General features: G+C 40.6%; 2 protein-coding genes across 2 annotated transcripts; one reads left to right on the forward strand and one right to left on the reverse strand.

Moving 5' to 3' along the window:
* Positions 1 to 73: 73 nt before the first annotated feature.
* On the reverse strand, positions 74 to 9,560 carry pnkp (polynucleotide kinase 3'-phosphatase). The gene is made up of 18 exons (XM_082502479.1): positions 9,369 to 9,560; positions 6,745 to 6,898; positions 5,588 to 5,634; positions 5,060 to 5,338; positions 4,670 to 4,954; positions 3,824 to 3,903; positions 3,604 to 3,661; positions 3,391 to 3,498; positions 3,244 to 3,315; positions 2,790 to 2,838; positions 2,177 to 2,247; positions 1,963 to 2,055; positions 1,778 to 1,874; positions 1,632 to 1,693; positions 1,329 to 1,438; positions 789 to 876; positions 634 to 701; positions 74 to 481 (listed from the first exon to the last, which is right to left on the reverse strand). Exons 1-18 carry the CDS (start codon positions 9,399 to 9,401, stop codon positions 361 to 363), a joined length of 1,875 nt encoding a protein of 624 aa, XP_082358605.1. The 5' UTR covers positions 9,402 to 9,560; the 3' UTR covers positions 74 to 360.
* Positions 8,752 to 26,967, forward strand: LOC309687645 (uncharacterized protein). Its single transcript, XM_082502738.1, has 25 exons — positions 8,752 to 9,070; positions 10,313 to 10,378; positions 10,773 to 11,500; positions 11,885 to 12,101; positions 12,552 to 12,846; positions 12,941 to 13,242; positions 13,361 to 13,535; positions 13,771 to 13,865; positions 14,151 to 14,364; positions 14,540 to 14,776; positions 15,771 to 15,988; positions 16,181 to 16,294; positions 16,568 to 16,808; positions 18,960 to 19,023; positions 19,416 to 20,141; positions 21,019 to 21,235; positions 21,784 to 22,078; positions 22,173 to 22,474; positions 22,803 to 22,977; positions 23,117 to 23,211; positions 23,490 to 23,703; positions 24,019 to 24,255; positions 25,705 to 25,922; positions 26,037 to 26,150; positions 26,424 to 26,967. The coding sequence occupies exons 3-25, from the start codon at positions 10,851 to 10,853 to the stop codon at positions 26,664 to 26,666; spliced, it is 5,658 nt and encodes a 1,885-aa protein (XP_082358864.1). The 5' UTR covers positions 8,752 to 9,070; positions 10,313 to 10,378; positions 10,773 to 10,850; the 3' UTR covers positions 26,667 to 26,967.
* Positions 26,968 to 27,166: the final 199 nt, after the last annotated feature.

Consider the following 27,166-nt stretch of genomic DNA (forward strand, 5'->3'; position numbering starts at 1 on the left):
TGCAGATTTCAACAGAGCAAACACAGAGGAGGTGAACTCTCTCCAAACTTAAATACTTACAACCAATCAAATAGATTTTCTAAAGCTTTATTGACATATTCAAGCTGTGCAGTAAAATTACACAACGTACATACTACGTGACGCATCAAACTACTGTTATGTTTATTCATATAGATGTTCAACTGGCCTTTGTTAAAACACCATTTTAATAACGTCTCTGACTTTGGAGTTGGACTTTGTGGCTAGAGATCTTACTGAATGCAGCTTGAAAACACTGGGCTGAAATAAATGTGGACGTCTGCTGATGTTACTGGGTACCATTTGTGTTTTTTCTTTGTCAGTAAAGTAAAAGGTGTCCAGTCAGCCCTCAGAAAACTGTCTGAACAGAGTTTCTGATTGCTTGTCTTTGAAGCTTGGAACAAAATGGATTTGGAGGATCTCGGAGAATCCCTCGGAGAGAGCAGGAGCCTGGAAATGTTTCCTGTTCAGGGAGAGACGGAGAATCTTTTAGAATAAAGAATTAACCCGGTACTGAAAATGGTAGACATGGGCCTTTTGCTACAACAAACAAATATGTCTTAAACTTAAAGAATGAGGGAGGGAGGGCTGTCCTTCCTGACCAGTGTTACTTACTTATAGCTGTGGAAAACCATGTCATTGACCTTGGCGTGTTTGCTGTCTGACGGAGCCATCTCACGGAACTGCCGACAATAATGATGCTTTTTAAAAAAACACAACACAAAAACCCACGAGTGTATAATGGGGCAGTGTGGACGAGTGAGTCATACCCTGTTGTTGTGTTTGGCCTGCTCCAGAGTGGCAGAGAAGTGAAAGCAGCGACAAGGAACACCTGCTGCTTTGGCCACATCCACATAGCTACAAAATACACACAAATACACACAAAGGAACAAAAATAAAATGATGAAACACAACAATAACAATCACTTTGAGAGCATTTTTCTGTAAGGGTAAAATTAGTGCTTGTCATGGCTCTTCTCTCTCTTTACTTATCAAACTTGAAATACAGCACCAGAGTCAAACAGTCTGTCACATAATTCAATGTGACAGACTTTGGTGAGCTGATTCCAGAAACACCAAGCAGATAAGTGACTCTATTAGACTTCAGTGTAAACAGGGTGAATATCTCCACCCTGATTGCAAATATCTGATATATACTTTGAATGTGATGGTAGATACTGGATACGTGTTCATCTTTGAATGACTCCCCAGCCCAGTGAGTGTTCAGGTCAGGTGGGTTTGAAGATATGGGGGTACTATGACAAGTCAGGACACACACCCACACATGCACTCAGACTGAGGTGCTTTACCGTTTGCGAGACTCTGGGTCTGGATTTGTGTTGTCTACGGTGACGCTGCGGCCCTCCTTCAGAGCACGCTCACATGCCGACACGCAGTTTTGCCACGAACCGAGTGTGTCCTGACCCGGAAACAAATGGAGAGGTGTCAATGTGTGTGAATAAATGCTTTGAGTGCTCAGGGAGAGTAAAAAAAGCACCAGATAAGAACCAGTCCATATATGCCATATAGATAATTTTCACTATAGTTAAAATAGTTCGGTGCAAAGACAAAATTAAAGTGGATAAGCACATATTGCCGCAAGCGCCACTCACCCTGTTGACATAAACGTAGCCCTTTGGAATAACGTGGGTGTGGAAGAAGGTGGATTTACCCGCTGCAGATCAAAGGAAGACAGAATGAGATCAGAAGGGTGTTTGTCAAAGGTGAGAACAGAACGATGACTCTGTGGTTTTCTTACATGCTGGGAATCCCACGGCAACAATGACTTCGGTGTCACCGGAGGTGAGGGAGGCAGACGGTGGGTCGTACAGCCTGGCAGCAGAGTCGAGCTTAGTCTAGCGATTTAAATAAAGACAAGCGTCAACGAAACACTGAAGCAGAAGACATATATAGTGTAATATGTACAGTCTATATTGTACCCACAGGGTTAAGTTCAGGCAGGTTGTAGGGGGCGCGCTTCCAACCCAAAAAGTACTCCTCTGGGGTGTAGAACTGCAATCCGATGTTCAGAGCAAACTATGACATAAGAAATATACATCCTCCGTTAACATAAAGAGACAACAGGTAATACTTGACATGCCACAAAAGATCAAGAGTGTAAATAGGGTTTCCTCTAAGCTGCTAACATAGCTCTTACCAAGCGATCACTGCAGGAGAAGTCCTTTTTCTTCTTCCCTGGAGCCCAGTTTTCTGGTCTTCCTGCGGCATCTGAGCACAGATGTAAGTCACGCTGTGTGTGCATGTTTGTGCAGCTTGCATGTGATTGAGTTAATGCGTAGGTTAATTTAGGAAGGAGACGGGGGAGGGACTGAAGTTAGTTTAGTCTCCAAACTGCAGAACTTAGTAGGTAACGCGCAATTTAACAATGGTTAAATGTTCAAAAATAGCCCGACATTTTCTTCTGTTTATGATGAAAACAAGTTTGTGCTCTGTGACAACAGCTGGAATAAATGGACAAAAAAATAAGCAAACAGGAGAAAAAAATAAAACATTAAATGTACTCGCACTTATATAACACTGTTCTAGTCTTCCTGACACTAAATGTGCCATACAAGTCCCACTTTAGATTTGTTTAGCACTTAATTCTATGCATTTCAAGCCTCTCTCTCTCTCACACACACACTCCTACTTGTTACTCAGTATTATTTCAGATTTCAGCATTTATACTCTTCACTGCTGGGCTCTAGATAACAGCCAGTCCTGCATTACGTATGGGCAGCTCACTGTGAAAAGAAGCTGGGATCACTCACCTCCAACATAAAAACTCTGTGTCATGTCAACAGTCACGTCATCATTGGCCTGAGCGGGAAACATACATGCAAAAATATTCAAACTAAATAATAATATATTTTTTAATAAGGACTTGCTGAAACACAAGTATATGTTACACTCACATAAACACATTAAAATACATACACTCATTACACCATTGGATCGTTTTTAATGGTCCTGTTCATTAAAACTGTGTTTGTGGATCACATGACTTTTTAAAATGATTTCATAATCAAATCAAAGGATTTTTCATTTACTTTTTGTTGTCTTACTCTTCTTTGTTTGAAATGAGAAAAGATGAGTGCGGCTTCTATGACTCATCACATCTGTTAACTGCTTCTTTGTGCAGGCTGTGTCTGTGTAAATAACAGATGAGGTGTGGCTCTTAAGTGGGCGTGTGCGCCTTTTTCATGGATGTTACCTGGCATTTACCTTCTCACATAGGTGATTCCACATTCCCATGACTGGTTTCCTGTAAATACCAGGACCTGTTGCTACAAACACCTGAAACACAGACAGTGAGATCACCTATAAATAGTACTATAAACAATGGGAACCAGCTCATGCAACGTGACCAACCTGCACAGGCAGCTTCAAAGTGGCAAGGATGTCCTCCACTTTGGACTTGAACACTTCTGGTCTCAGTTTGCCTTTAGCAATCCCCAACTGGTTGGTGAAGAAGACCACCTGCAGGACAAGAGACAAACCCAGTGACAAATGCTGCCAGAGCAAATCAAATTTAACCTTGCAAAAGTACACTTTAGCATTAGCATCACATTAGCTTCTCCTCACCTTGTAACCTTTCTTGAGCAGGCTGGCTAGCTTGGGCTGAATCTCTGGGTACAAAATTCTGGTAATTGAACACAAACAAACCGTGAAAGTCTGACAAACAATCTGGAAATGAAACTACGAAAAAAAAAGAAAACACAGACACTTATTTGTAACTCTTAATAAAATCAAATAAAATGGAATGAGAAAGATGAACAGGAAAAGCTGAGGAGTGCAGACGTACTTCCAGTCGTCTGGTGCTGTGGGAAAGACTTTGCCAGACTTGGTGGTGATGATGCAGCCATCAATGTCAAACCCAGCGATCTGGAGTTAGAAGAGGCAAATTAGCCATATCTTTCACAAAACCTTGTGCATAACACATAAACCTGAATTTTAACATCTTTTTCATCTCCGAGTCAAGCTCATCTGCTCATGCAACTCTGGTGTGTAAGCCCACGACTGCACGCATCATGAGCTCTGCAGTTCAAACAAACCTTAAACTCGTTCAGGCAGCAAGCACCGACTCCTCTGACAAACTGACCCAAATTTCACATGAAGGATCATCGCTGGTGATGGCAGCCGGGCCTTTCACACAGCGAGACCAGGAGCATGCTCAGTGCCCCGTTCCCCTCCTCCCTGCACCCAGACCTCAATACCAAAATCTCTGCCCACTGCTCACCCCACACAGCATATTTGAATCCATGTGACACACTGGAGGTGATCCAGCAGTCACTGGACAGACACAAATCAAAGGGGACAGGATGGGAATTCCACTGAGAAATATAAAAAAAAAGAAGCAGCTGTGATGGAAGACCTCCAGAGGAGCCTGAGAAGATGATCTTGAAGGGGTAAACGGTCGTGATTTTAATCAGGTAAGGCTTTTTTATTTTGATGGGTGCATTTTTTGACCTTTTGGATCCCAGTTCACACAATAACAAAAAGAGTTGCTGATTAATTTTCTGAGAAGAGCTGAACATGATATGCTGCAGAGTTTTTTAGGTCTTTCGCTCATTTGAACGTTATATAAAACACTGCCTGCTGTAGATAAAGACTCCATATCTGCTGATCATCTGAATGAATCACTCCCCACCTTGTCACTCCCTTTGACACCAGCGGCTGTGTAAACCATTAAGCTGCCAAACTGCTGCCAGCTGCTCTTTAGACTTGGTTTTGAAGACGATGACGGCTGATTGCTGCTGCTCTCCTCTGTCAGGGACTTTTTGGCAAATTCCTGAAGGTACTTGAGCCGTTCGCCAGCCAGTCTCTCCTCCTCATCCTCCTCCTCTTTCATCTGCCAATCAGAAGCTTCCTCCTCTATTCTTTGGCGCTTCACCTCAGGTTGCTCTTTCTTTGGGCTCAGTTGCCTTTTAGATGACTAAATAACAAGGAACAAAACAGCAATTTCTCTCATTCTGGCTTCTCTTTATACATATGCTTGTAGACAGCTAGATCCATGAATCAATACATCACAGAGGTTTACCTTCATGGGAGAGCTAGGGAAGAAATCCTTTATGTTGCGTTTGGGTGTGGGACTGGACTGTGCCTCTTTTTCTTTTGAACTCGTCCCTCCTTTTGTCTTATCTGCTGCTTTCAGCCCTCTCTGTGCCGTGCTGGAGGTGATTCCATTGGAGCTCAGAGAGTAGTTCAGTGTGAATGGGTGGCTCTGGTTAACTAGGTAGAGAGTACCTCCATGGCTGAGTTTACCAGACTGACCCCGGCCCAGCTTCTCACCATCCAGAGAACTGGGGTTGGGACCCAGCTGTGGAGAAATGGACATTGGACTGTAGCAGTTACAGTTAGCACATGAGCTGTGAGGTAGCAAGAGTGGACAAAGAGGACAATGTGCTGACATCAGCTTTGAACATAATGACACGCCGGTTGCTGTGGATCAGGTGTAATTGCTTGGGGTTAAATATTAATTCGCGGTGATGTTGAAGGGAGTGTGCTCTAGTTTAATAGGCAGGGTCATTATTCTACTGTGGAGGCACCCAGTGTTTGTTCTTCATACCTGTGTAACAACAACATCCTGGTCTGCAAAGCAAGCCACCACCTTCACTGTAATAAATAAAAAGACACACACACATTTCGTATGTATACACATCTAGAGCTGGGACCAAAAAAACTAAAAGAAGACAAAACAACAACTTTCTAACTCATTTTAATGCAGATTTTCCATTTAAATGCAGTTTTTATTTTGCAATATGAAAACTAAATGCATAAAAAAAATGCCTCGGCTAATTTTGAAAATTACCATGTGCCATTACATACAGTACTGTGCAAAAAAGGTCTTGAGCCACCCATGTTGTCTTTATACTTTAACAGACTTGTTTTTTTTTTTAAATAAGTCTTGAGTAATAGTCCTCCTGGATTTCTCAAGGTCTTCAAAGTTTTCTTTGGACATTAGCTGCTTTTTCACTCATTTTCAACCCACTCCTTGTACCTGACCGTTTTCAGAGAGATGTTTTTTTAAATTTTGTTTTATTTTTTTTTAGGCCACTTAACACTGAACTAGTCAAGGAAGGAAGTAGTGTTGTGTCTTTAAATAAAAGCTAAAGAACCAATTCCAAACTGTGTTGCAAGAACACAGTCATTTGTTGCCATTTCTTTAATTGAACCTATGAGAAATATCAAAGATAACTCAGTCTACCAGGCAAAAAACTGTATGTATGCACCAATATGGTGATTCCCAAAAAACTATTGTAGGGCACATCTGGCCCCACTAAAACATTTATATACATACCTACTGATTTTCAAAGAGAAAAAAAGTACCAGCCTGGTTCTTTTTCTTGCTCTATTTGACTCCCCGTGGATGCAATTTTAAGCTCCTCACTTATTAAGTACATATGTATGTATGTAAAACTGTAACCAAAGTTCAGTCATCATGAGTTTAAATCCCTGTTAGTGACTTGTAGAGTGAATGCAAGACACTCAAAACACAAAACTCAGTCAGCCCCACTGATTTACTTTCTCACATAAATACATGAATGAATTAAAGCTTACAGCCACATTAGCAGTATTTTCTTGCGTTGTACACTGTAAAGTAATTTACAGCTTTAGGGTGGTTTGTTATAAAGTTAAGCTTCAGCAGAGCACGAGCACTAACAGCTTCGCAGATTTAAATCTAGAGTCTCGCGATAAATGTGACACATAAGCGGGACGCCTCACCCTGATGTCTGGAGCACTTCTTATCTGTGACACCAGTGTCCGGATCCCGGCCCAGAATCACAGCCCGTCCATCTTCCAGGGAGATCCGAGCTCCAGAGGCGCCAACCAGCGTGCAGGACATTCGAACAAGCGGCCACAGAGAGGCTGTTTGCCCCTTAATATGTTGTGTTTAAGAGTCTTTTTTTAAGTCAAGCCAAAGTACAGGACATTAAACGGCCTCACGCAGTAGTGTTTAGCATCATTACAACTTCAACTACCTCAATTTCTTTTCGTCTTCTAAAGAAAAACTTGAAGAATGTGTGAACTACAAACTACACGGGTCTGATTTTGCAGCGTTGTCCCCGCGGTCCGACGCAAAAATAATTACGTTTAGCAACGTCGTCCCCGCGTGAGGTTCCGCTCAAAGTGTAGGTTACATGAGCAAAGTCGCGGTCAAGCTAGCAGGAGCTGAAATTATTTGGTTTCTTTTCTTTTTTGGAGGGGAAAGTCAGCGTTGAAATAACTTTTAAAGTTTAAAAAAAAAAATATATATATATATATATATATATATATATATATATATATATATATATATATATATATATATTAGAGATGGCACGATACCACTTTTTTATGTCCGATACCGATACCGATATCATAAATTTGGATATCTGCCGATACCGATATGAATCCGATATAGTGTTTTTTAATCAACAAAACTGTTTTTTAAATATCTTGCTGCATTTTGCAAGTCTGCAAGTTCATACTCAAGTTTAAAACAACAACTACACTAAAGCTATTCTGTTATACCTGTATACAAAAAAAATATTTCATAGTTCAGCAATACTGATCAATCTAATAAACTTAGACCTACACCATCCTCACTATTCTGGTATTTTAAAGAGTACTTAGCATAAATATTAAGCAACCTAACTAATAGGGTTCCAACTCCCAGCAACAACAAAAATAAATAAATAAAAAATAAGGAACCACCCCTCACGCTCCACCTCATGATGCTTAATCGACGTAATCAACCTTAATTTGATGCAGTGTGAAAAAAAAATGCACAGAAATCAATTATTTTTCAAGAAATATTAAATAGATTCAACATCTTTCTTCAACAAAATTGCAGACTGCACAGATGGTACCTTCCCAAAGTAAAAAGTACTATAGCTTACTAGGGTATATTAGACTTAATAGTCACTATATACAGTAATTGACTTCTATTCATTTTACATCAAATTAAAACTTTGGGTGTTAGATAATTATTTATTAAAAGCTAGACATTTTTAAATGAGAATAAGAAAGAAAAGTATGTCTTTGTGCCCCCTTTTCCCTGTTCATGCCCTATCGGCCCCCCTGGCTAAACTTTGCTAGATCCGCCCCTGCACAGTTACCAGCGTCAGCTACGTAGAAAAAGATCCTGGTGTAGAAAGAAATATTAAATAAATTCTAACAACAGCTTATCAAGCTTAAACGTGCTGCTGTTGTTCAGCCGCTGGTTTCCTCTTTCTGGTGCAAAGTGGGCCAAAAACAAACAAGAGAGACGGACTCGCGACAGAAAAGCCGATCAGCTGATCATTAAGCAGTTTCACGATTGAAGTAGCAGCAGGAGAGCAAGAGGCAGTCACTTGTTAAGCTTAACGTGGGAATGCTTTACAAACATTCAGAGATGGACTTACACACTTGCTTTACTTCTCTCGGGGATAACTTTGTCGGAGATGAAATGCCAGGTTGCTAGCGAAGCTCCAAATGCTATCCAGACCACCGACAGGTCCGGCATGCCACAGCCGCTCTATCACGTGATGCATACTGCTCCGACTGCTAACGTTCTGAGGTGAGTTACGGCGTGTTGCAAGTTTTGCGAGGTGCTTTCGTGATATTTAATGGATCGGATTACATTTTTTATTTTTCTCCGATATCCGATCCAGTAATTTAGGTCAGTATCGGACCGATACCGATACGTAATATCGGATCGGTCCATCTCTAATATATATATATATATATATATATATATACATATAATGCGTAATGTAATAATGATAATGTACAATCATTGTGGACTGCGCAATCACATGGTAAAAAAACAAAACAAACCCTACAGGATAAAGAAAACTATTCTGTTGGGTTTCTGAGTCATTCGGCACTGGTACCGTGTTATCAGAAAGAAAAGCGCAACAACATTCTAGGTGCCGCTGACTGAACCACAACATAATGTTTCCACTCTCTCGTTGTTGACACGTGTAATATAACAACAATGCATATTCATATTACTCTCCCTAGATGGAATAAGACGTTGTCATTTGTTGTCCATTGAAGGAGTTCAATATTTAACACATCAGTATTGGTGAGTCACTATTTTCCTTTTCAGGTCCTTTAATGGGCGAGACGGGAGAAAAAGATAATACGGAAATAAGACAAAGTAACACATTGTTCTGGTTACACTTTCAGCTAAAAGCTCATCTAAAGACTAATTTAGTGTGACGGACAAGTGATCACTATTTATTATGCAAACTTTAAGTCTAAAGCGGAACGACGAACGAATAAAGTGTAATCACGCTATGGTCAAGCTGAAAGATGTAATACTTCGATATAATGCAAAACCCAGAGAATAAAAAAACACCATATTCTGCTGTTTATTTTACCTCCAGAAAGTTCTGTGTTGTGCTTTTCATCATTCACAACTATTTACTAAAGATGACAGGAGGAGCAGGTTTCTCTACATACTCGTTTAGGGTGTATCAGCAGTGGCGGTCCTAGCCTGTTTGGCGCCCCCGGGCGAACACTCCCTCAGTATTCTGATTTTGACTCTGATTGTTTCAGGATGACCTGCCATTATCCAATGACACATCTGCTTACCTGTATCCTTTGCTCGTTTCTCTTCCTCTTCTTTTCTATTTTTTCTAAACTGAGCACCTGGTGGCTTTGAACTTTTCTTGTCCATCTTCCATTGGTTTTAATTTTGCACTCCAGTATGAACACAAATGCCCCAACTCGAGGATCGCCACAACATAACCTAATAGACCTACACCTTAGTTCACAGATTCACTTTGTCTAGGGTTTATTTCTGGGATTTCACACAACCCAGGATTCAAATCAGGAATACATAATGGGCTTGGATTTACAACATTATGAATGAAATGCGCTCTGTTTGGAAGCAGCCGCCCCCCTCCCCTTTCGACGGGTTGTGTGTGAGACTTTAAATCATCAAACTGTAAATTATAAATTTTCAATTGTTATTGATCCCTTTACCCCAAGTCCTGAAGTGTATATTTATTTTCTTACTCTTCTTATATATATTGTTTGTTTACTTGCTCTGCTGTAACTGGAGCCTCGTCTCTTGTCTCTCTATATACTGGACTGTGTGTAGCAGAGATGACAATAAACAACCGCCCGTATCAAAAACTGCTACTGTGTATCAGTGATTATACCATTGACACATTGATAATGTTGATACTGCTGTCATTTTCCCTGCTTCTGTTTATTTTTTGTTGTGCTCAGTAGCCCGTCCTCATCGTAAACCTACTCATGATCTTATCTCCTCAACTCCTCAAATAGGCACTCACTTCCACATTCTTTATTCTGTCAGGTGGAGCTCCTTGTGTGTCACCCGCCTTCAAAAACTATTGAGCTGCACCGGAAAGTCATCTTGCAGGTAAAATATATGTATAAATAAATAAAAGAATGTCCTTTTTAAAGGTGTTTAGTAGTAACCAGATATGTAAACTCTGAGTCTTGGTGCTATCATGTGTATTTAACTTTTCATCTCTGAACCTGCTTTATTTTCAGAATTTGCTGTAATGTCTTGTCATGGTGTATGAGGCATTAGTCACCAGTCATACTTTCACTTTATTTGTTTTTGTTATTCACAGTACACTGTGAATGTGCTTCTTGTTATTCTGTGAATACATTTCTTGTTTTTGCATATATTACCTACTTTAACTGCTGTCTAAGTGCAAAAGTTTGTTTCACCTCAAGTGAATACATGTGCTCAAATGATAATAAAACTACGTAATTCTTTTTTTCCCTCTATCTCTAATTGATGCAAGAAATACTGTGAAGTCGAATCTGCTGGCACAACTTGCCCTCGATCTTCATCATTCTTCAGAGTATAAATCCTCTACACTATGTCGTCCAACCAATCATTCAAAAGCCAACATGAAGAAGCCTACATGTCTCTGATGAGAGGCCTGAAGGAGCTGGACCTACAGGGACCCTGTGTTCCCAGTGACCTGTTGCTGATCGGAGACCATGCCTTTCCTTTAGCAATGAACAGCCGAGGTCAGGTCCTGATGGCTGCCTCTCTGTACGGCAGTGGAAGGATTGTGGTCCTGGGTCATGAGGGCTACTTGACAGCCTTTCCTGCTCTGGTAGAAAATGCTCTGACCTGGCTGAGAGGTGATGGATCTGATAACCTCTCTGTAGGGGTGCACAGAAATGTCAGTGCAGTTGCTAATAACCTCCAAAAATCCAGCTTCCAAGTAGAAGTTGTGGGAGCTTTCAGTGACAAACTGGGAGTTGGTGTTTATGTGACCGATGCCTACAGCGTGGGCTCAGACCCAGTGGAGCTTGTAGCATTTCTGAAAGCTGGAGGAGGGGTGCTGATAGCTGGGCAGGCGTGGGGCTGGGCTGCAGATCACCCCAAAGAGAACGCACTGCATCAGTTTGATGGGAATAAAGTGGCAGGAGTGGCAGGAATCTACTTCACTGAGCGTTATGGTGAGGCGGAGAACCTGCCTGTCTACCCTCAGATCCCGTCCTCCTGGATGTCTGTGGTGTGAGTACATGCTATAACTATTATAGATTCCATGTTAGTTTTTTTTAAACCCACAAGTTAACTATAACATGAAATAAATTGCAATCTACTATAGACTATATGTACAGTATTTTTACAGGAACTTGTTGATAATAACATTAAGAAATCAATTTTATGTTGAAGTTTCATATTTATTGTTTTTATACATAGTCACTGGTAATAATTATACAACATGAATGCAATTCAAATTTTCATGGTGATAATCTTCCAAAAATGTAAAAAATACAATTACTTGTATGTTGGTTAATTGTTTTGTTAACATGCAAAGACTCATTTGAAAACGCAATTTGCACAATTATTCTTAATAGTGTCTCTCATTCCTATCATGACTCTTCCACCTTTCAGCTTGGGTAAGGATTTTGAAGACGACTTGCAGTTCTTACTCCAGGGGGTTTCAGAGTTCCAGCTCCCGTCTAATTTAACTGCTTCGGAGGTTTTAGTCCATGGACCGCTAGCATTTCCCATCGCGACCACAGGTGATGGACGGGCATTCCTGGCAGGAGGCTACTATGGACAGGGACGAGTGATTGTGGCTACACATGAAGGATTTCTGGGACTTGAGGTAAATTAGGCATTTGTTATTTTCACTATATATATTTTTTAGTATTGTATATTTCTGTCAGCACTTTGATGCTTACTGTAGATTTAGACCATCTGTGATGAGAGAATATAAAAGAACATTCTAACTGTTTGATGTCTGAGCCATCATTGGTGATAACCCTAACTCTGTATGAGGCACGACGCAGGGGTTAGATATCGTTGTCTACTAATCTAAAGGCTTGTCTGTTGATCCCATGCTTCTTCAGTTTGGATGTTGAAGTATACTCGGCAAATACGCTGAACCCTAAGTTTCTTTTGATGTCTATAGTGTGAGTACCCGAGTCTGAGCATGGTGAATGTTGGTTAAACCATCAATGGTTAAAAAAGAAATGCTTCTGCTGTTCCGAGAAATCTTTTATACATCACATGTACACGTAACTGCCTTTGTTCCTGCTTTCCTTCCATTTTTTAGAGTATGGCTCCATTTTGGCAAAATGCCATTCACTGGTTGGATGAAGGCCGCAGAGGGGTTGTTGGTGTCATGAATATAGATGCTGCAATCAAAATTCTCAGCAAGTCAGGGCTGAAGTGTGAGAAGACAAAATTCAGGAAAGACCTCAGCGTGTTTGTGTGTAAAGCGTATATCACTGAGCATTTGGAGGAAATCAAAAACTTTGTGGCAGAGGGAGGAGGCCTGCTGATTGGAGGACATGCCTGGTACTGGGCACAGACACATAGTGGGCAAAATCCACTTACAGAATTCTCAGGTATGAAAGTGCACGACCAATGCATCTGATTAGTGTGACATCTCCAACAATACACCAGAGTATTTTAAGTCAGATTTGTTTTAATGTCTTTCAGGAAACAAGATCTTAAATCAAAAGGGATTGAGCCTGTTGGGCGCAACAATCGGAGGAGGAACATACAAATCTCTCGTACCCAGCCAGGCTATTAATGACAGCTACCACTTCCGCCACCTTCTATACCGCTTTGCTGCCCATGTGACTGCAGGTGAAAAACTTAGCAAACATGAGGAGGGATGTCTGAAAAAGCTGGGCAACGACTGCAATGCCTACTTGCAGATGAAAGCCCATGACTGCTCCCACTACCGGCAAGTGTTGGCCACACTCACTGACTTATTAAAGAGGTCAGGCCTGCCACAGGTGAGTAGCTGCCCTTTATGGATGGGGTTTGTTGAGGGGTCGCTCGTCTGCCCTTTTTTTTGCAGATAGTGTCATAATGTGGGGACATATCTAATAACATTCACCATTCACTTTCAAGGTGAGTGACAGCTGCCCTGTAAAGAGTCCCAAAGACCACCTCCTCCTCGCTGTGGGTACCCAGGTATATAAGGTTTGCCCAGATCCCGATGCCCTCCTGCCCTATCTTATCAAGGACAACCCAATGATGCCTGTTGTCTATAACCACCGGATCAAGGTTGATGTTGATACAGCAGGTCAGATCTCACTGCTGTGTTCAAAAATGTGAATGTGGTTATTTGAATTTAGGTACAAATTTAAATTGTACAGCATCGTTCAGCATGATGCAGCAATGCCTGTTGTTCAGTGTCACACAGTATTAATACATGCACCTCTTTGTAGACACTGAAAACTGTGAAATACATTTTTTAAATGCATATTTTATACATGTAAACGTCCCTGACTGTCATCTTTTATAATTGTGTGTTTCAGATAAGGAAGAGTGGATCAGTACAGGTCTCTACCTCTCTCCTGGTATGAAGACCTACATCGCTATACCACCTCAGATTGTCAAAAAGAATTGGAAGGTAGAGCATATGAAATCAATTGATTTTGAGTTCACTCAGAATGTTGCAACTTTGTTACCTAAAGATAGTGAGGTGCCAGAAACTGAAAAATTCCAGACACAAAACTTGTCTCTGGTGAATAGATACTGTAAGCTGTTTCAGGCCATTTAGTTGTTTAAACACAGAGCAGTCATTGCAATTTTTAGTTATTCCTTTTTACAGTGTTGCACACTTTGTGGTATTGCTTATATTATTATATTTTTGCTTGTATTATTGCTTATAATGCATTTTCCTTTTCTTCTGCAGATTCAGATAGGATGTCAAACTGATTCTCTGCACAAGAACGATGTCCTGAAGAGACCACCGTCTGTCCATGAGCGATTTCCTGTCACCTCAGAGATGATACAAGTTTGGAACCTTTGGGGAGGACTCATCTACCTGGTGGCCCCACCCAAAACACAAGTGAAGGGGTTGGAGGTCACAGCACAGATGGCTGTACCTGCTCCATATTATAAGACTGGTGAGTCTGCGGTAGATTGAACTTTAATATGTGTTTGCACTAGTGTGTACCTTTGTTTGTACTGGTCTAATAGACTATTTTTTAAACAGTCTATAATTTGAAGGGCTGAGGGCAGCATCTCCCAGGTAATAATGCAAAGCAATTTAATAGATCCACTCCTCTCTGTTCTTTTCAGGTGTAACAACTGCAGCTGAGTGGTCGTCGCTGCGCACAGCTCCTTCACCCTGGGCAGAGTTGGAGTTTGAAAACATCATCCTCACCGTACCATCAGATGCTGTTCGGGGTCTGGAGCGCCCTGACAAGGTGGCTGCTCTGTGGGATGAAATCATGAGGGCCATTGCAGATCTGGCTGCCAAACCACACAAATTTCCCCGCAAGGAGCGCTTTGTGGCAGATGTGCAGATTTCTCACGGTAAGTGCATTGTGCCTCATGTTGTACAGTACACACCTGCCTATTATTTTCTTATCATATATAGAGTCTCAAGTAATGCTGGGTGACAGGCAGGGTATGCATGAACCAGTTCTCTGGAATAGAACTAGCAAACAGAAAGTATTCAGTCACCAATCCAAATTCAATTTTTCAATTCAATTCAATCTTATTTATGCAGCGCCAAATCACAACAACAGTCGCCTCAAGGCGCTTTATATTGTAAGCTAGACCCTACAATAATACATACAGAGAAAAACCCAACAATCATATGACCCCCCATAAACAAGCACATTGGCTGTGACCAGTTGTTGTGATAAAAAAAAAAAAACAGGATAAGAAAACATGCTGTGAAAGAGAGCCAGCGACTGATAACAAGTAGGATTCAATGTAGAGAGGTCTGTTAACATATAGTGAGTGAAAAGAGTGAGTGGAGGAGAAATATTTAAGGCATCATGGGAATCTCCCAGCACCCTAAAACTATTGCAGCATAACTAAGGGAGGATTCAGGGTCACCTGATCCAGCCCTAAGTATATGCTTTTTTCATCACCAAGCACAATGCAAAGCACTCATTCAGAATGGGATGTCACTCAAGTTCATATGGGTGTGAAGGCAGACGTGCAAATACTTTTGGCAAAATAGTGCATATATACAATTACAATGCTGGCTTTACCTGTCTATCAAGTTTGAGAAAATGAAGTAAGCGTGTGTACGCTTAATCCCTGTAAGCTGAAAGCTCAGGCTTTAGAGCTCTAAATGCTCATTTTTTCCTTCTACTTTTGGTTCTGGTTGAAATCCCTGAGGCCATCCACTGGAGTCTATCCCAGCTGTCACACGGCAAAAGGCTGAGTAGACCCTGGACTGTTGCATTGAAAAACCATAATCATGTCATACTTTTGCTTGTTTGTTTGCTTGTTTGTTTGTTTTTACATAAGAATCATCACTGTACTACTGTTCATTTCTCCTTTTTCTGTTCAGGTTTTATGCATGCAGGTTATCCTATCATGGTACAAAAAAACTCAGCTGCTAACCTGGTTGACGTTAAAAAAGGTAAAGGCATGTGGGGCCCCATCCACGAGATGGGACACAACCAACAGAGAGGCTGCTGGGAGTTCCCACCACACACCACAGAGTGTACATGCAACCTGTGGTCAGTGTATGTGCATGAAGAGGTGCTGGGCATCAAGAGGGAGAAGGTGGAGTAAATCACATGCATCTTTCAGACCAATGGCCAGAAAAGCTTTTGTTGAATTGTGATGCTTTTCATATCAATCAGTTTTAGAAAGCATAACTCTTTTTTTGATATCCTATGAGGACAGAAGACTTAACACTGTTTTCCTTAGAGTAAAATGCTTAACAGTCACCTCATTACATACTATTCAATGCAGGCTCATGGAGCTATGACTGCAGCAAAACGACAAAGTCGAGCCAAGGATTACGTCGCAGGAGGCAGGAAACTTGAGAGCTGGAGCATGTGGGTGGCTCTGGAAACATATATGCAGGTGAGAGAATTCTACTCTGTAGAGAAACTGTCCTTTGTCCACACACCTGCTTTCACTGGAAAAAAATGATTGCATGGAAAACTGAAAGCAGAGTGTGAAACAAGGCACGTTCCAGAAACTGTAAGATGATACCTTTTAAATCAAGTCACTATCAAGAAAGTGTGGAGACAGAATTAAAACAGTATCTTAACAAACAGAAATAAGCCTGACACAAACACTTTATTAGACATAACATGATTATCAGCATTATGATTTTTGTCTCCTCATCTGCAGCTCCAGGAAAGGTTTGGCTGGGATGCCTTTAAGAAGGTGTTTACTGCGTATCATCACATGAAAGACATCCCCAAGGACAAGAAAAGAAAAATGAATCTGTATGCTGAGACCTTCTCCCAGACTGTGGGGATGGACCTGACTGGCTTCTTTAAGGCCTGGGGCTGGCCAATAGAAACAGCCACTGAAGGGAAGCTCTCCCAGCTGCCTTCCTGGAACGATCACCCCATGACCCAGTATGACTAAACCTCAAACCACTGCAGTGTGCTGAGAAATGTCTTCAACCAATATCTTAATTTGAAGTGAATGATGAGCAACACGGTGAACTGATTTGGTGTCTGGTGTTCTGTTTCAACAACATTTATTAGAGTATCTGAATAGAGAAACAAATCCTGTACATAGCTTGTACTCACTACAGCCTGTACATACTTATAGTTATAGAATATTCACAACATACTTCATACCGTGTACATTATAACATACCATAATAGACCCATTTCTGTAATATACTTACATATCTATATTATTGCTAATATATATTGTAATATATCTATATCACTAAAGCACTTCTGGATGGATGCAAACTGCACTTCGTTGCCCTGTACCTGTGCATGTGCAATGACAATAAAGTTGAATTCTATTCTAATTCTATTCTATTCTAAATGATGTGGTGAGGTTGTAGTTATTGAATTCAGTTTGAATTTTTTTTTCCCTTATGTACCTGTACGGGGTAGGTACAGTAGGCTTTCACTTACTGCCAGGTAGACTAGACATTCGATGATAACAAGAGTGGATCTTTGCCTTTGTTTTGTACAGGGCTGAAATCATAGCAAGACATTGCACTACTATAACATACAACGCAATACACTTGCCTTACACTGTGCTCTACTGAATACGTTCACTGCAACCCTTTCCTTAAAAAATAGTAGTCTTTTATGAGGACACAGGATTTTTATAAGGACACTTATATTATTAGAAATGTGGATTTTCTTTATGTGAATAAGCATAATATTGAAACTCTCATTTGCTCTGCTGCTGTATTTTCATGTTTGCATTATGTTGGGTTGCAATAAAGAGGTCAGACTTTATAATAAAAGAACTTTAGTCTTTAGTTTCACTACACTGATATCTGAAACAGCTTCAATAATAATCCACTTTATCTTTTTCCATTAAGAGAGAGAAAAAAAGTGAAAGACTTCATTTCATTCTGAAATACTGTTATATTGTAGCTGCATCAATATGGTGATTCCCAAACAGCCATTAGCTGAATACTGCATATCTCAACATGGTCTGCTGTTTGTCCTTACAAATATTTTGAGGACCCCCCCATAAGCATACCCTCTTGGGACCTGTGTGAGGCCAGATTATGATTATGTATTTACAGTCTAGGTTTATTTTTTTTCTAAAATATTCAGCAATATTATCCAGCATTAATCACGTGCAGAGTTGGGAGTCAGCATTGAAATCACTTGATGTGCGATGTGCGATAGTTTGTTAATATAGCAAAACTTGTGCTGGGCTGCGCAGTCAGATGGTGAAAAACTGCAGGATAAAGAAAACTTTATCCCGTTGGCTTTCTGAGTCACTCGGCACCCGTACCGTGTTATCTGAAAGAAAAGCGCAACAACATTCTAAACTTCTGCTGACTGGACCACATTTCCATCTCATTTTTGGACTCTGTCTTTGTTGACACGTGTAATATAACAACAATGTGTATTTATAATACTCTCACTGGATGTAATAAGACGTCGTTATTTGCTACTCACCGAAGGAGTTAAATATTTAACACATCCGCATTGGTGAGTCACTATTTTGGTTTTCAGGTCCTGTAATGGGCGAGGCAGGGAGAAAAAGTTGATACGGAAAGAAGACAAAGTAACACATTGTCCTGGTTACATTTTGAGCTAAAAGCTCATCTGAAGACTAATTCAGTGTGGCAAAATAGTGAGCACTATTTATTATCCAAACATTTAGTCTAAAGCCTAACGATGAACGGATAAAGAGTAATCACGCTATGCTATCCCGCTATGGTAATGCTGAAAGATGCAATAATTTGATATGGTGCAAAACACACTGAATTAAAAACACCACATTCTTCTGTTTATTTTACCTGCAGAAAGTTCTGCGCTGTGCCCTTTAGCGTTCACAACTAGTTACTAAAGATGGCAGGATGAGCAGGTTTCTCTGTGGGCTTCATACTCGTTTAGGGTGTATCAGTAATTACAACATTCACACAATGGGAATGTTGACATACTGCTGTCATTTTCCATGCTTCTGTTTATTTTTTTGCTGTGCTCAGTAGCCCGTCTGTGGGCCGTCCTCATCATAACCTACCACTCATGATCTCCTCAACTCCTCAAATAGGCACTCACTTTCACATTCTTTATTCTGTCAGGTAGAGCTCTTTGTGTCACCTGCTTTGAAAAACTCTTGAACTGCACCGGAAAGTCATCTTGCAGGTAAAAATATTATTAAATAAAAGAATGCATTTATTTTTTTTAAGTTGTTTAGTAGTAACGAGATATGTAAAATCTGGGTCTTGGTTGTACCAAGTGGAAAGCAGCTATTTAACTTTTTATCTCTGAATCAGCTTTATTTAGTGTAATGTTTTGTCATGACTTATGAGGCATTAGTCAGCAGTCATACTTTCATTTTATTTATTTTTGTTATCTTATTCACACTACACCGTGGATATGATTCTTGTTTTTGCATATATTACCTACTTTAACTGCTGTGTGAGTGCAAATTTTTGTTTCACCTCAAGTGAATACGTGTGCTGGAATAATAATAAAAAACAATGAATTTTTTTCTGCCCTATTTCCACAGGTCACCTTGGCATACATTGATGCAGGAAATACTGTGAAATCAAATCTGTTAAGACAACTTGCCCTCGACATTCAGTCTTCAGAGTAAAAATCCTCTACACTATGTCATCTAACCAGTTGTTCAAAAGCCAACATGAACAGGCCTACATGTCCCTGATGAGAGGCATGAAGGAGCTGGACCTACAGGGACCCTGTGTTCCCAGTGACCTGGTCCTGATTGGAGACCATGCCTTTCCTTTAGCAATGAACAGCCGAGGTCAGGTGCTGATGGCTGCCTCTCTGTACGGCAGTGGAAGGATTGTGGTCCTGGGTCATGAGGGCTACTTGACAGCCTTTCCTGCTCTGGTAGAAAATGCTCTGACCTGGCTGAGAGGTGATGGCTCTGATAACCTCTCAGTAGGGGTGCACAGAAGTGTATGTGCAGTTGCTAATAACCTCCAAAAATCCAGCTTCCAAGTAGAAGTTGTGGGAGCTTTCAGTGACAAACAGGGAGTTGGTGTTTATGTGACCGATGCCTACAGTGTGGGCTCAGACCCAGTGGAGCTGGTGGCGTTTCTGAAAGCTGGAGGAGGGGTGCTGATAGCTGGACAAGCGTGGAGTTGGGCTGCAGATCACCCCAAAGAGAACGCACTGCATCAGTTTGATGGGAATAAAGTGTCGGGAGTGGCAGGAATCTACTTTTCTAAGAACTGTGGTGAGGCGGAGAACCTGCCTGTCTACCCTCAGATCCCGTCCTCCTGGATGTCTGTGGTGTGAGTGTTTAATGTAGTTCTGTTTTGTTGTTATTGTTACTGTTAGTCTAAACCCACAAGTTAACTATAACATGAAATAAATTGCAAACTACTATAGATTGCATATAGAGTTTAAAAAAAATATTATTATTATATTTAATGTAAACTTTTACATAATTTTACATGGATTTATCAGTTTTGACATTTTCTGCCTAAGCAATAAAACAAAGTATCTATTGATGTCAAACTCAGCACCTGTGAATTTACAAAAGGACTGTATTTTTACAGGACTGTGTTTATAATAACAGTAGGAAAATCAATTTTATGTTTCATATTTATTAATTTAATATCAGAATACTTTATTGATCCCTAGGGGAAATTATTTTGGTTACAGTGCTCTGGTACAAACAGTAACAAAGACAGACAATACACTACAGTAAGAAAATAGCACAATATATACAAAATATACATACATACACATATATATATATATATATATATATATATATATATATATATATATATATATATATATATATATAGATATAGATAGATATATATATATATAGATATATATATATAGATATAGATATAGATATATATAGATATATTGATAAATATCTGAATAAGAAAGAAGAGCATGTGCAAAAAGGGTGTAGCTACTGCAGTATACAGTGTGTTAAGTGGATGAGTTGTACAGGGAGATGGCAACAGGCAGGAATGTATTCCTGTGTTGTTCAGTGGTGCTTTTTTACATTCTGAAAATGTAAAAATTAAACTTGCTTGTATGTTGGTTAATTGTTTTCTTAACATGCAAAAACAGATAAAAAAAAATGCAATTTACACAATTATTCTTAAGTTTGTCTCTCATTCCTATCATGACTCTTCCACCTTTCAGCTTGGGTAAGGATTTTGAAGACGACTTGCAGTTCTTACTCCAGGGGGTTTCAGAGTTCCAGCTCCCGTCTAATTTAACTGCTTCGGAGGTTTTAGTCCATGGACCGCTAGCATTTCCCATCGCGACCACAGATGATGGACGGGCGTTCCTGGCAGGAGGCTACTATGGACAGGGACGAGTGATTGTGGCTACACATGAAGGATTTCTGGGACTTGAGGTAAATGTGAGAGTTGGTCTTCCTTTCCAAGCACTCATAGGTCAGAATCAGCACGTGATTCGGACCTATGAATGAACAGGTTTCCTTTGATTTTACAAGTTTGATTTGCATCAGAAGGTTTTTATGTGTGTCACTGTAATGAATAGTTTCTTTGTTAACTGATTGCCAAGACTTGGGTGAATAATTTAATTTAAAACAAAGCTATTCTTATTGCCTAGGATGGATAGAGGGATGGAGGTTAAAGTTTAGGTTAGGGTTGGGTTCTCCACTGATGATGACTCAGGCCTCAGAGGGTTAAAAATGTGAGTAGTAGTAGTTTGTGCAACTCGGAATGGATGTATGACTGTTTTTATTGTGTTTCTCCCTGACTTTGAGCAAACATTGCAGATAACATAAATTGTGTATTGTGATAGGGTTAGAGTTAGGAGTCAGTGGTAAGCAGACCTATAATGGTTAAAAAGGAGATGTTTCTGCTGTTTTGATGCAATTTTTATACATCTTATGTACACATGACTGCATCTGTTCCTGATTTCCTTCTATTCTTTTAGAGTATGGCTCCATTTTGGCAAAATGCCATTCACTGGTTGGATGAAGGCCGCAGAGGGGTTGTTGGTGTCATGAATATAGATGCTGCAATCAATATTCTCAGCAAGTCAGGGCTGAAGTGTGAGAAGACAAAATTCAGGAAAGACCTCAGCGTGTTTGTGTGTAAAGCGTATATCACTGAGCATTTGGAGGAAATCAAAAACTTTGTGGCAGAGGGAGGAGGCCTGCTGATTGGAGGACATGCCTGGTACTGGGCACAGACACATAGTGGGCAAAATCCACTTACAGAATTCTCAGGTATGAAAGTGCACGACCAATGCATCTGATTAGTGTGACATCTCCAACAATACACCAGAGTATTTTAAGTCAGATTTGTTTTAATGTCTTTCAGGAAACAAGATCTTAAATCAAATGGGATTGAGCCTGTTGGGCGCAACAATCGGAGGAGGAACATACAAATCTCTCGTACCCAGCCAGGCTATTAATGACAGCTACCACTTCCGCCACCTTCTATACCGCTTTGCTGCCCATGTGACTGCAGGTGAAAACCTTAGCCAGCATGAGGAGAGATATCTGAAAAGGCTGGGCAACGACTGCAATGCCTACTTGCAGATGAAAGCCCATGACTCCTCCCACTACCGACAAGTGTTGGCCACACTCACTGACTTATTAAAGAGGTCAGGCCTGCCACAGGTGAGTAGACAAAAATAATATGAACACCTTTTAAAATAACAAAATTAAACAAAGCTATGCTAGCTGATGTGGTTTGTGACCATTATGTGTGCCAAAACATTACAGTGCATGTCACAGCTATTAGTTGGTATATTACAGTTATCAACAAGTAATATGTGTCTCAAAAATGTGTTTTAAAAAAGAAACAACACCAATGTGTTTTAAATATGATTGACCACTGCTTTTTATGGATGGGGTGTGGTGGAGGTGGAGACTAGTTGCCTTTGTTTCTGCAGATAGTGTCATAATATGGGGACATATATAATGAGATTGACTATTCACTTTCAAGGTGAGTGACAGCTGCCCTGTAAAGAGTCCCAAAGACCACCTCCTCCTCGCTGTGGGTACCCAGGTATATAAGGTTTGCCCAGATCCCGATGCCCTCCTGCCCTACCTCATCAAGGACAACCCAATGATGCCTGTTGTCTATAACCACCGGATCAAGGTTGATGTTGATACAGCAGGTCAGATCTCACTGCTAAAAATGTGTTAATATATGCAGCTCATTGCAAACACTGGAAACTGTGAAATACAGTTTTTAAAATGCATATTTTATACCTGTAAACGTCCCTGATTGTGATCTTTTATAATTGTGTGTTTCAGATAGGGAAGAGTGGATCAGTACAGGTCTCTACCTCTCTCCTGGTATGAAGACCTACATCGCTATACCACCTCAGATTGTCAACAAGGATTGGAAGGTACAGCATATGAAGTCAATTGATTTTGAGTTCAACCCCATATAAGTCTCTGTCTCCAGTAGTGACAGAGACTCACCACAAGTACAGCTCATGTCCACATGGCAAGGTGCCAGAACCTGAATTTTTTTTTGCGGTGAATAGATACTGTAAGTTGTTTCAGGTCATTTAGGTGTCTAAACACAGAGGAGTCCTTGCAATTTTTAGACATTCCTTTTTACAGTGTTCAATACTTTAGCATATAGAGATTGCTTACAGTGCATTTTTCTTTTCTTCTGCAGATTCAGATAGGATGTCAAACTGATTCACTGCACCACCATGAGGAGCTGAAGAGACCACCGTCTGTCCATGAGCGATTTCCTGTCACATCAGAGATGATACAGGTTTGGAACCTTTGGGGAGGGCTCATCTTCCTTGTGGCCCCACCCAAAACACAAGTGAAGGTGTTGGAAGTCATAGTGCAGATGGCTGTACCTGCTCCATACTATAAGTCTGGTGAGTCTGTGGTGGATTTGACTTTGTTAACTTTTTTTGTACTGGTCTAATAGACTATTCTCAAACAGTTTATAAGGCGATTTAAGGGGCTGAGGGCAGCATCTCCCTGGTTCTAATCAAATATGAAGTGTTAGGAGTGTTAGAAATGTTCAGTAAAGTAAAGTAAATATCCAACAGTTTAACGTCTGATACAATGAATTAGGCTTCCCTAACTGTTAATATTTCAAGTTGGTGTTAGCTAGCCCTTGATTCTGTTTTTATGTGTTGGAGCCTGAAGCATTTTAATAAATTCACTCCTCTCTTTGTTCTTTTCAGATGTAACAACTGCAGCTCAGTGGTCGTTGCTGCGCACAGCTCCTTCACCCTGGGCAGAGTTGGAGTTTGAAAACATCATTCTCACCGTACCGTCAGATGCTGTTCGGGGTCTGGAGCGCCCTGACGAGCTAGCCGCTCTGTGGGATGAAATCATGAGGGCCATTGCAGATCTGGCTGCCAAACCACACAAATTTCCCCGCAAGGAGCGCTTTGTGGCAGATGTGCAGATTTCTGCTGGTAAGTGCATTTTGCCTCATGTTGTATATACACCTGCCTTTAACTGGCTTGTCATATATAGAGTCTCAAGTAATGCTGGGTGACAGGCAGGGTATGCATGGTCCAGTTCTCTGAACTAGCAAACAGAAAGTATTTAGTCACCAATACAAATCATTGGGGTAAGGTGTTCCAATCACTTCCATGACACAGGTGTATAAAATCAAGCACCAAAGCATGCAGACTGCTTCTATGAACATTTGTAAAAGAATTGGTCGCTCTCAGGAGCTCAGGGAATTCCAGTGTGGTAATGTGATGGGATACCACCTCAGCATGAAGTCCAGTCATGATATTTCCTTGCTACTAAACATAGTGAGTAGTGGAAGGGACTGGGAACAACAGCAACTCAGCCACAAGGAGGCAGGCTAAGTAAAATCACAAAGCAGGGTCATCGGATTGGGAAGTATATAGCGTGCAGAGGTTGCCAACTTTCTGCAGACCTGCAAACTTCATTTGGCCTTCAGATTAGCTCAAGAACAGTGCACAGAGAGCTTCATGGAAAAGGTTTCCATGCCTGAGCACCTGATTCCAAACTTTACACCACGAGGGACAGTGCAAAGCATATAAACCTTTGCATTTAATGCTTTGAACTAGTGCAAAGCATTGTGCTTTGGTGATGTACAGAATGCTGCTACTGGACTCTTTGTATCTGACCACACAAATGTGCTTCTGGATGGTCAAAAATTCCCATAAACACACTCCTAAATGTTGTGGAAAACCTTCCCAGAAGAGCTGAAGCTGTTATATCTGCACATGGTGGGCTGACATCATATTAAACCCTATGGATTCAGAATGGGATGTCTCCCAAATTTGTGTGGGTGTGAAAGTGGACGAACAAATACTTTTGGCAAAATAGTGCATATATACAGTAACAATGCTGGCTTCAGCTGTCTAACAAGTTTCAGAAAATGAGGTGTGTGCACACTTAATCCCTATAAGCTGAAAGCTCAGGCTTTAGAGCTCTAAATGCTTATTCATCAGACAGTTTTTCCTTCTACTTTTGGCTCTGTTTGAAATCCCTGAGGGTGTGTATCCCCAGCTTAGCTTCTGAGTGCAGAAGCTCTACCCATTTGTTATTGAAGTCTTGTGTTTATAAAGAACTGCCAATCAGAGAAACTTGTTTAAACGTCTATCCATCCACTGGCGTCTATCTCAGCTGTGACAGGGCAAAAGGTTGAGCAGACCTTGGACAGGTCGCAAGACCACTGCAGGGTTACCACAGAGACAGATGAATATTTACACTTAACATGACTAACTTTTACCGAAGAACCATAATCATATCATGCTTTTGGTTGTTTGTTTGTTAATTGTTTATTTTTTTTAAATAAAAGCTATCAAATCTATAAAATCTAAAATCTATAAAAAATAAAGAATCATCACTATACCACTGTTCATTTCTCTTTTTCTGTTCAGGCTGGATGCATGCAGGTTATCCTATCATGGCACACAAAGTCTCAGCTGCTGAGCTGGTCGGTGTTAAAAAAGGTAAAGAAATGTGGGGCCCCATCCACGAGCTGGGACACAACCAACAGAGAGGCTGCTGGGAGTTCCCACCAAACACCACAGAGTGTACATGCAACCTGTGGTCAGTGTATGTGCATGAAGAGGTGCTGGGTCTCCACAGAGGACAGGTAGAGTAAATCACATGTGTCTATTTTGATATCCCATGATAACTGATGATTGAACTCAGTTTTTACTAAAAGTAAAATATTTTACAATCATCTCATTCCATGTTTTTAATGCAGGCTCATGGAGCTATGACTGCAGAAAATCGACAAAGTCGAGCCAAGGATTACGTCGCAGGAGGCAGGAAACCAGAGAGCTGGAGCATGTGGGTGGCTCTGGAAACATATATGCAGGTGAGAGAATTCTACTCTGTAGAGAAACTGTCCTTTGTCCACACACCTGCTTTCACTGGAAAAAAATGATTGCATGGAAAACTGAAAGCAGAGTGTGAAACAAGGCACGTTCCAGAAACTGTAAGATGATACCTTTTAAATCAAGTCACTATCAAGAAAGTGTGGAGACAGAATTAAAACAGTATCTTAACAAACAGAAATAAGCCTGACACAAACACTTTATTAGACATAACATGATTATCAGCATTATGATTTTTGTCTCCTCATCTGCAGCTCCAGGAAAGGTTTGGCTGGGATGCCTTTAAGAAGGTGTTTACTGCGTATCATCACATGAAAGACATCCCCAAGGACAACAAAGGAAAGATGAACCTGTATGCTGAGACTTTCTCCCAGACTGTGGGGATGGACCTGACTGGCTTCTTTAAGGCCTGGGGCTGGCCAATAGAAACAGCCACTGAAGGGAAGCTCTCCCAGCTGCCTTCCTGGAACGATCACCCCATGACCCAGTATGACTAAACCTCAAACCACTGCAGTGTGCAGAGAAATGGTTTCAACCAATATCTTAATTTGAAGTGAATGATGAGCAACACGGTGAACTGATTTGGTGTCTGGTGTTCTGTTTTAACAACATTTATTAGAGTATCTGAATAGAGAAACAGAAATGGTGGACTGAGGTTGTAGGTATCGAATCTTTCCCTTTATTTTGTACAAAGCCAAATAATTTTGTTCCCTGCAGAAAATGCAACTTGATGTTTGTGACTTGTGAAAACTGGAAGACATTACATTACTAAACAGAGATTGTTTCTGAAGATGAAAATGTTCTTGCATGTTTGCATATTTATTACTTACTTGCATTTCTTTACTTGCATCCAAAACTGCCATGGTTTTCTTCCACACATAAACACACACAGTGACATATAGGATGCTATTGCAGAGCCAGCCCTTAAAACTAGATGAATGAGTGCGTAATAAAGCCTGGGTGTGTCGCTTGTCTGAGTTTTAAAAACAGATGCAGA

The sequence above is a fragment of the Aulonocara stuartgranti genome, assembly GCF_965226115.1.
Source record: "Aulonocara stuartgranti genome assembly, chromosome: 14".
NCBI lineage: Eukaryota > Metazoa > Chordata > Actinopteri > Cichliformes > Cichlidae > Aulonocara > Aulonocara stuartgranti.

Bases quoted from the DNA above. Each gene is read 5' to 3' on its own strand.
- pnkp (XM_082502479.1), bottom strand. From the start codon at position 9,401: ATGATGAAAAGCACAACACAGAACTTTCTGGAG. The intron at 3,904-4,669 runs GTGGGGAGTGAT...TTCTAACTCCAG, and splicing joins GTGTCAAAGGGAGTGACAAG to ATCGCTGGGTTTGACATTGA. The intron at 2,056-2,176 runs GTAAGAGCTATG...CTTATGTCATAG, and splicing joins TCTCCTGCAGTGATCGCTTG to TTTGCTCTGAACATCGGATT.
- LOC309687645 (XM_082502738.1), top strand. From the start codon at position 10,851: ATGTCGTCCAACCAATCATTCAAAAGCCAACATGAAGAAGCCTACATG. The intron at 13,866-14,150 runs GTAGAGCATATG...TTTCTTCTGCAG, and splicing joins TTGTCAAAAAGAATTGGAAG to ATTCAGATAGGATGTCAAAC. The intron at 21,236-21,783 runs GTAAATGTGAGA...CTATTCTTTTAG, and splicing joins AAGGATTTCTGGGACTTGAG to AGTATGGCTCCATTTTGGCA.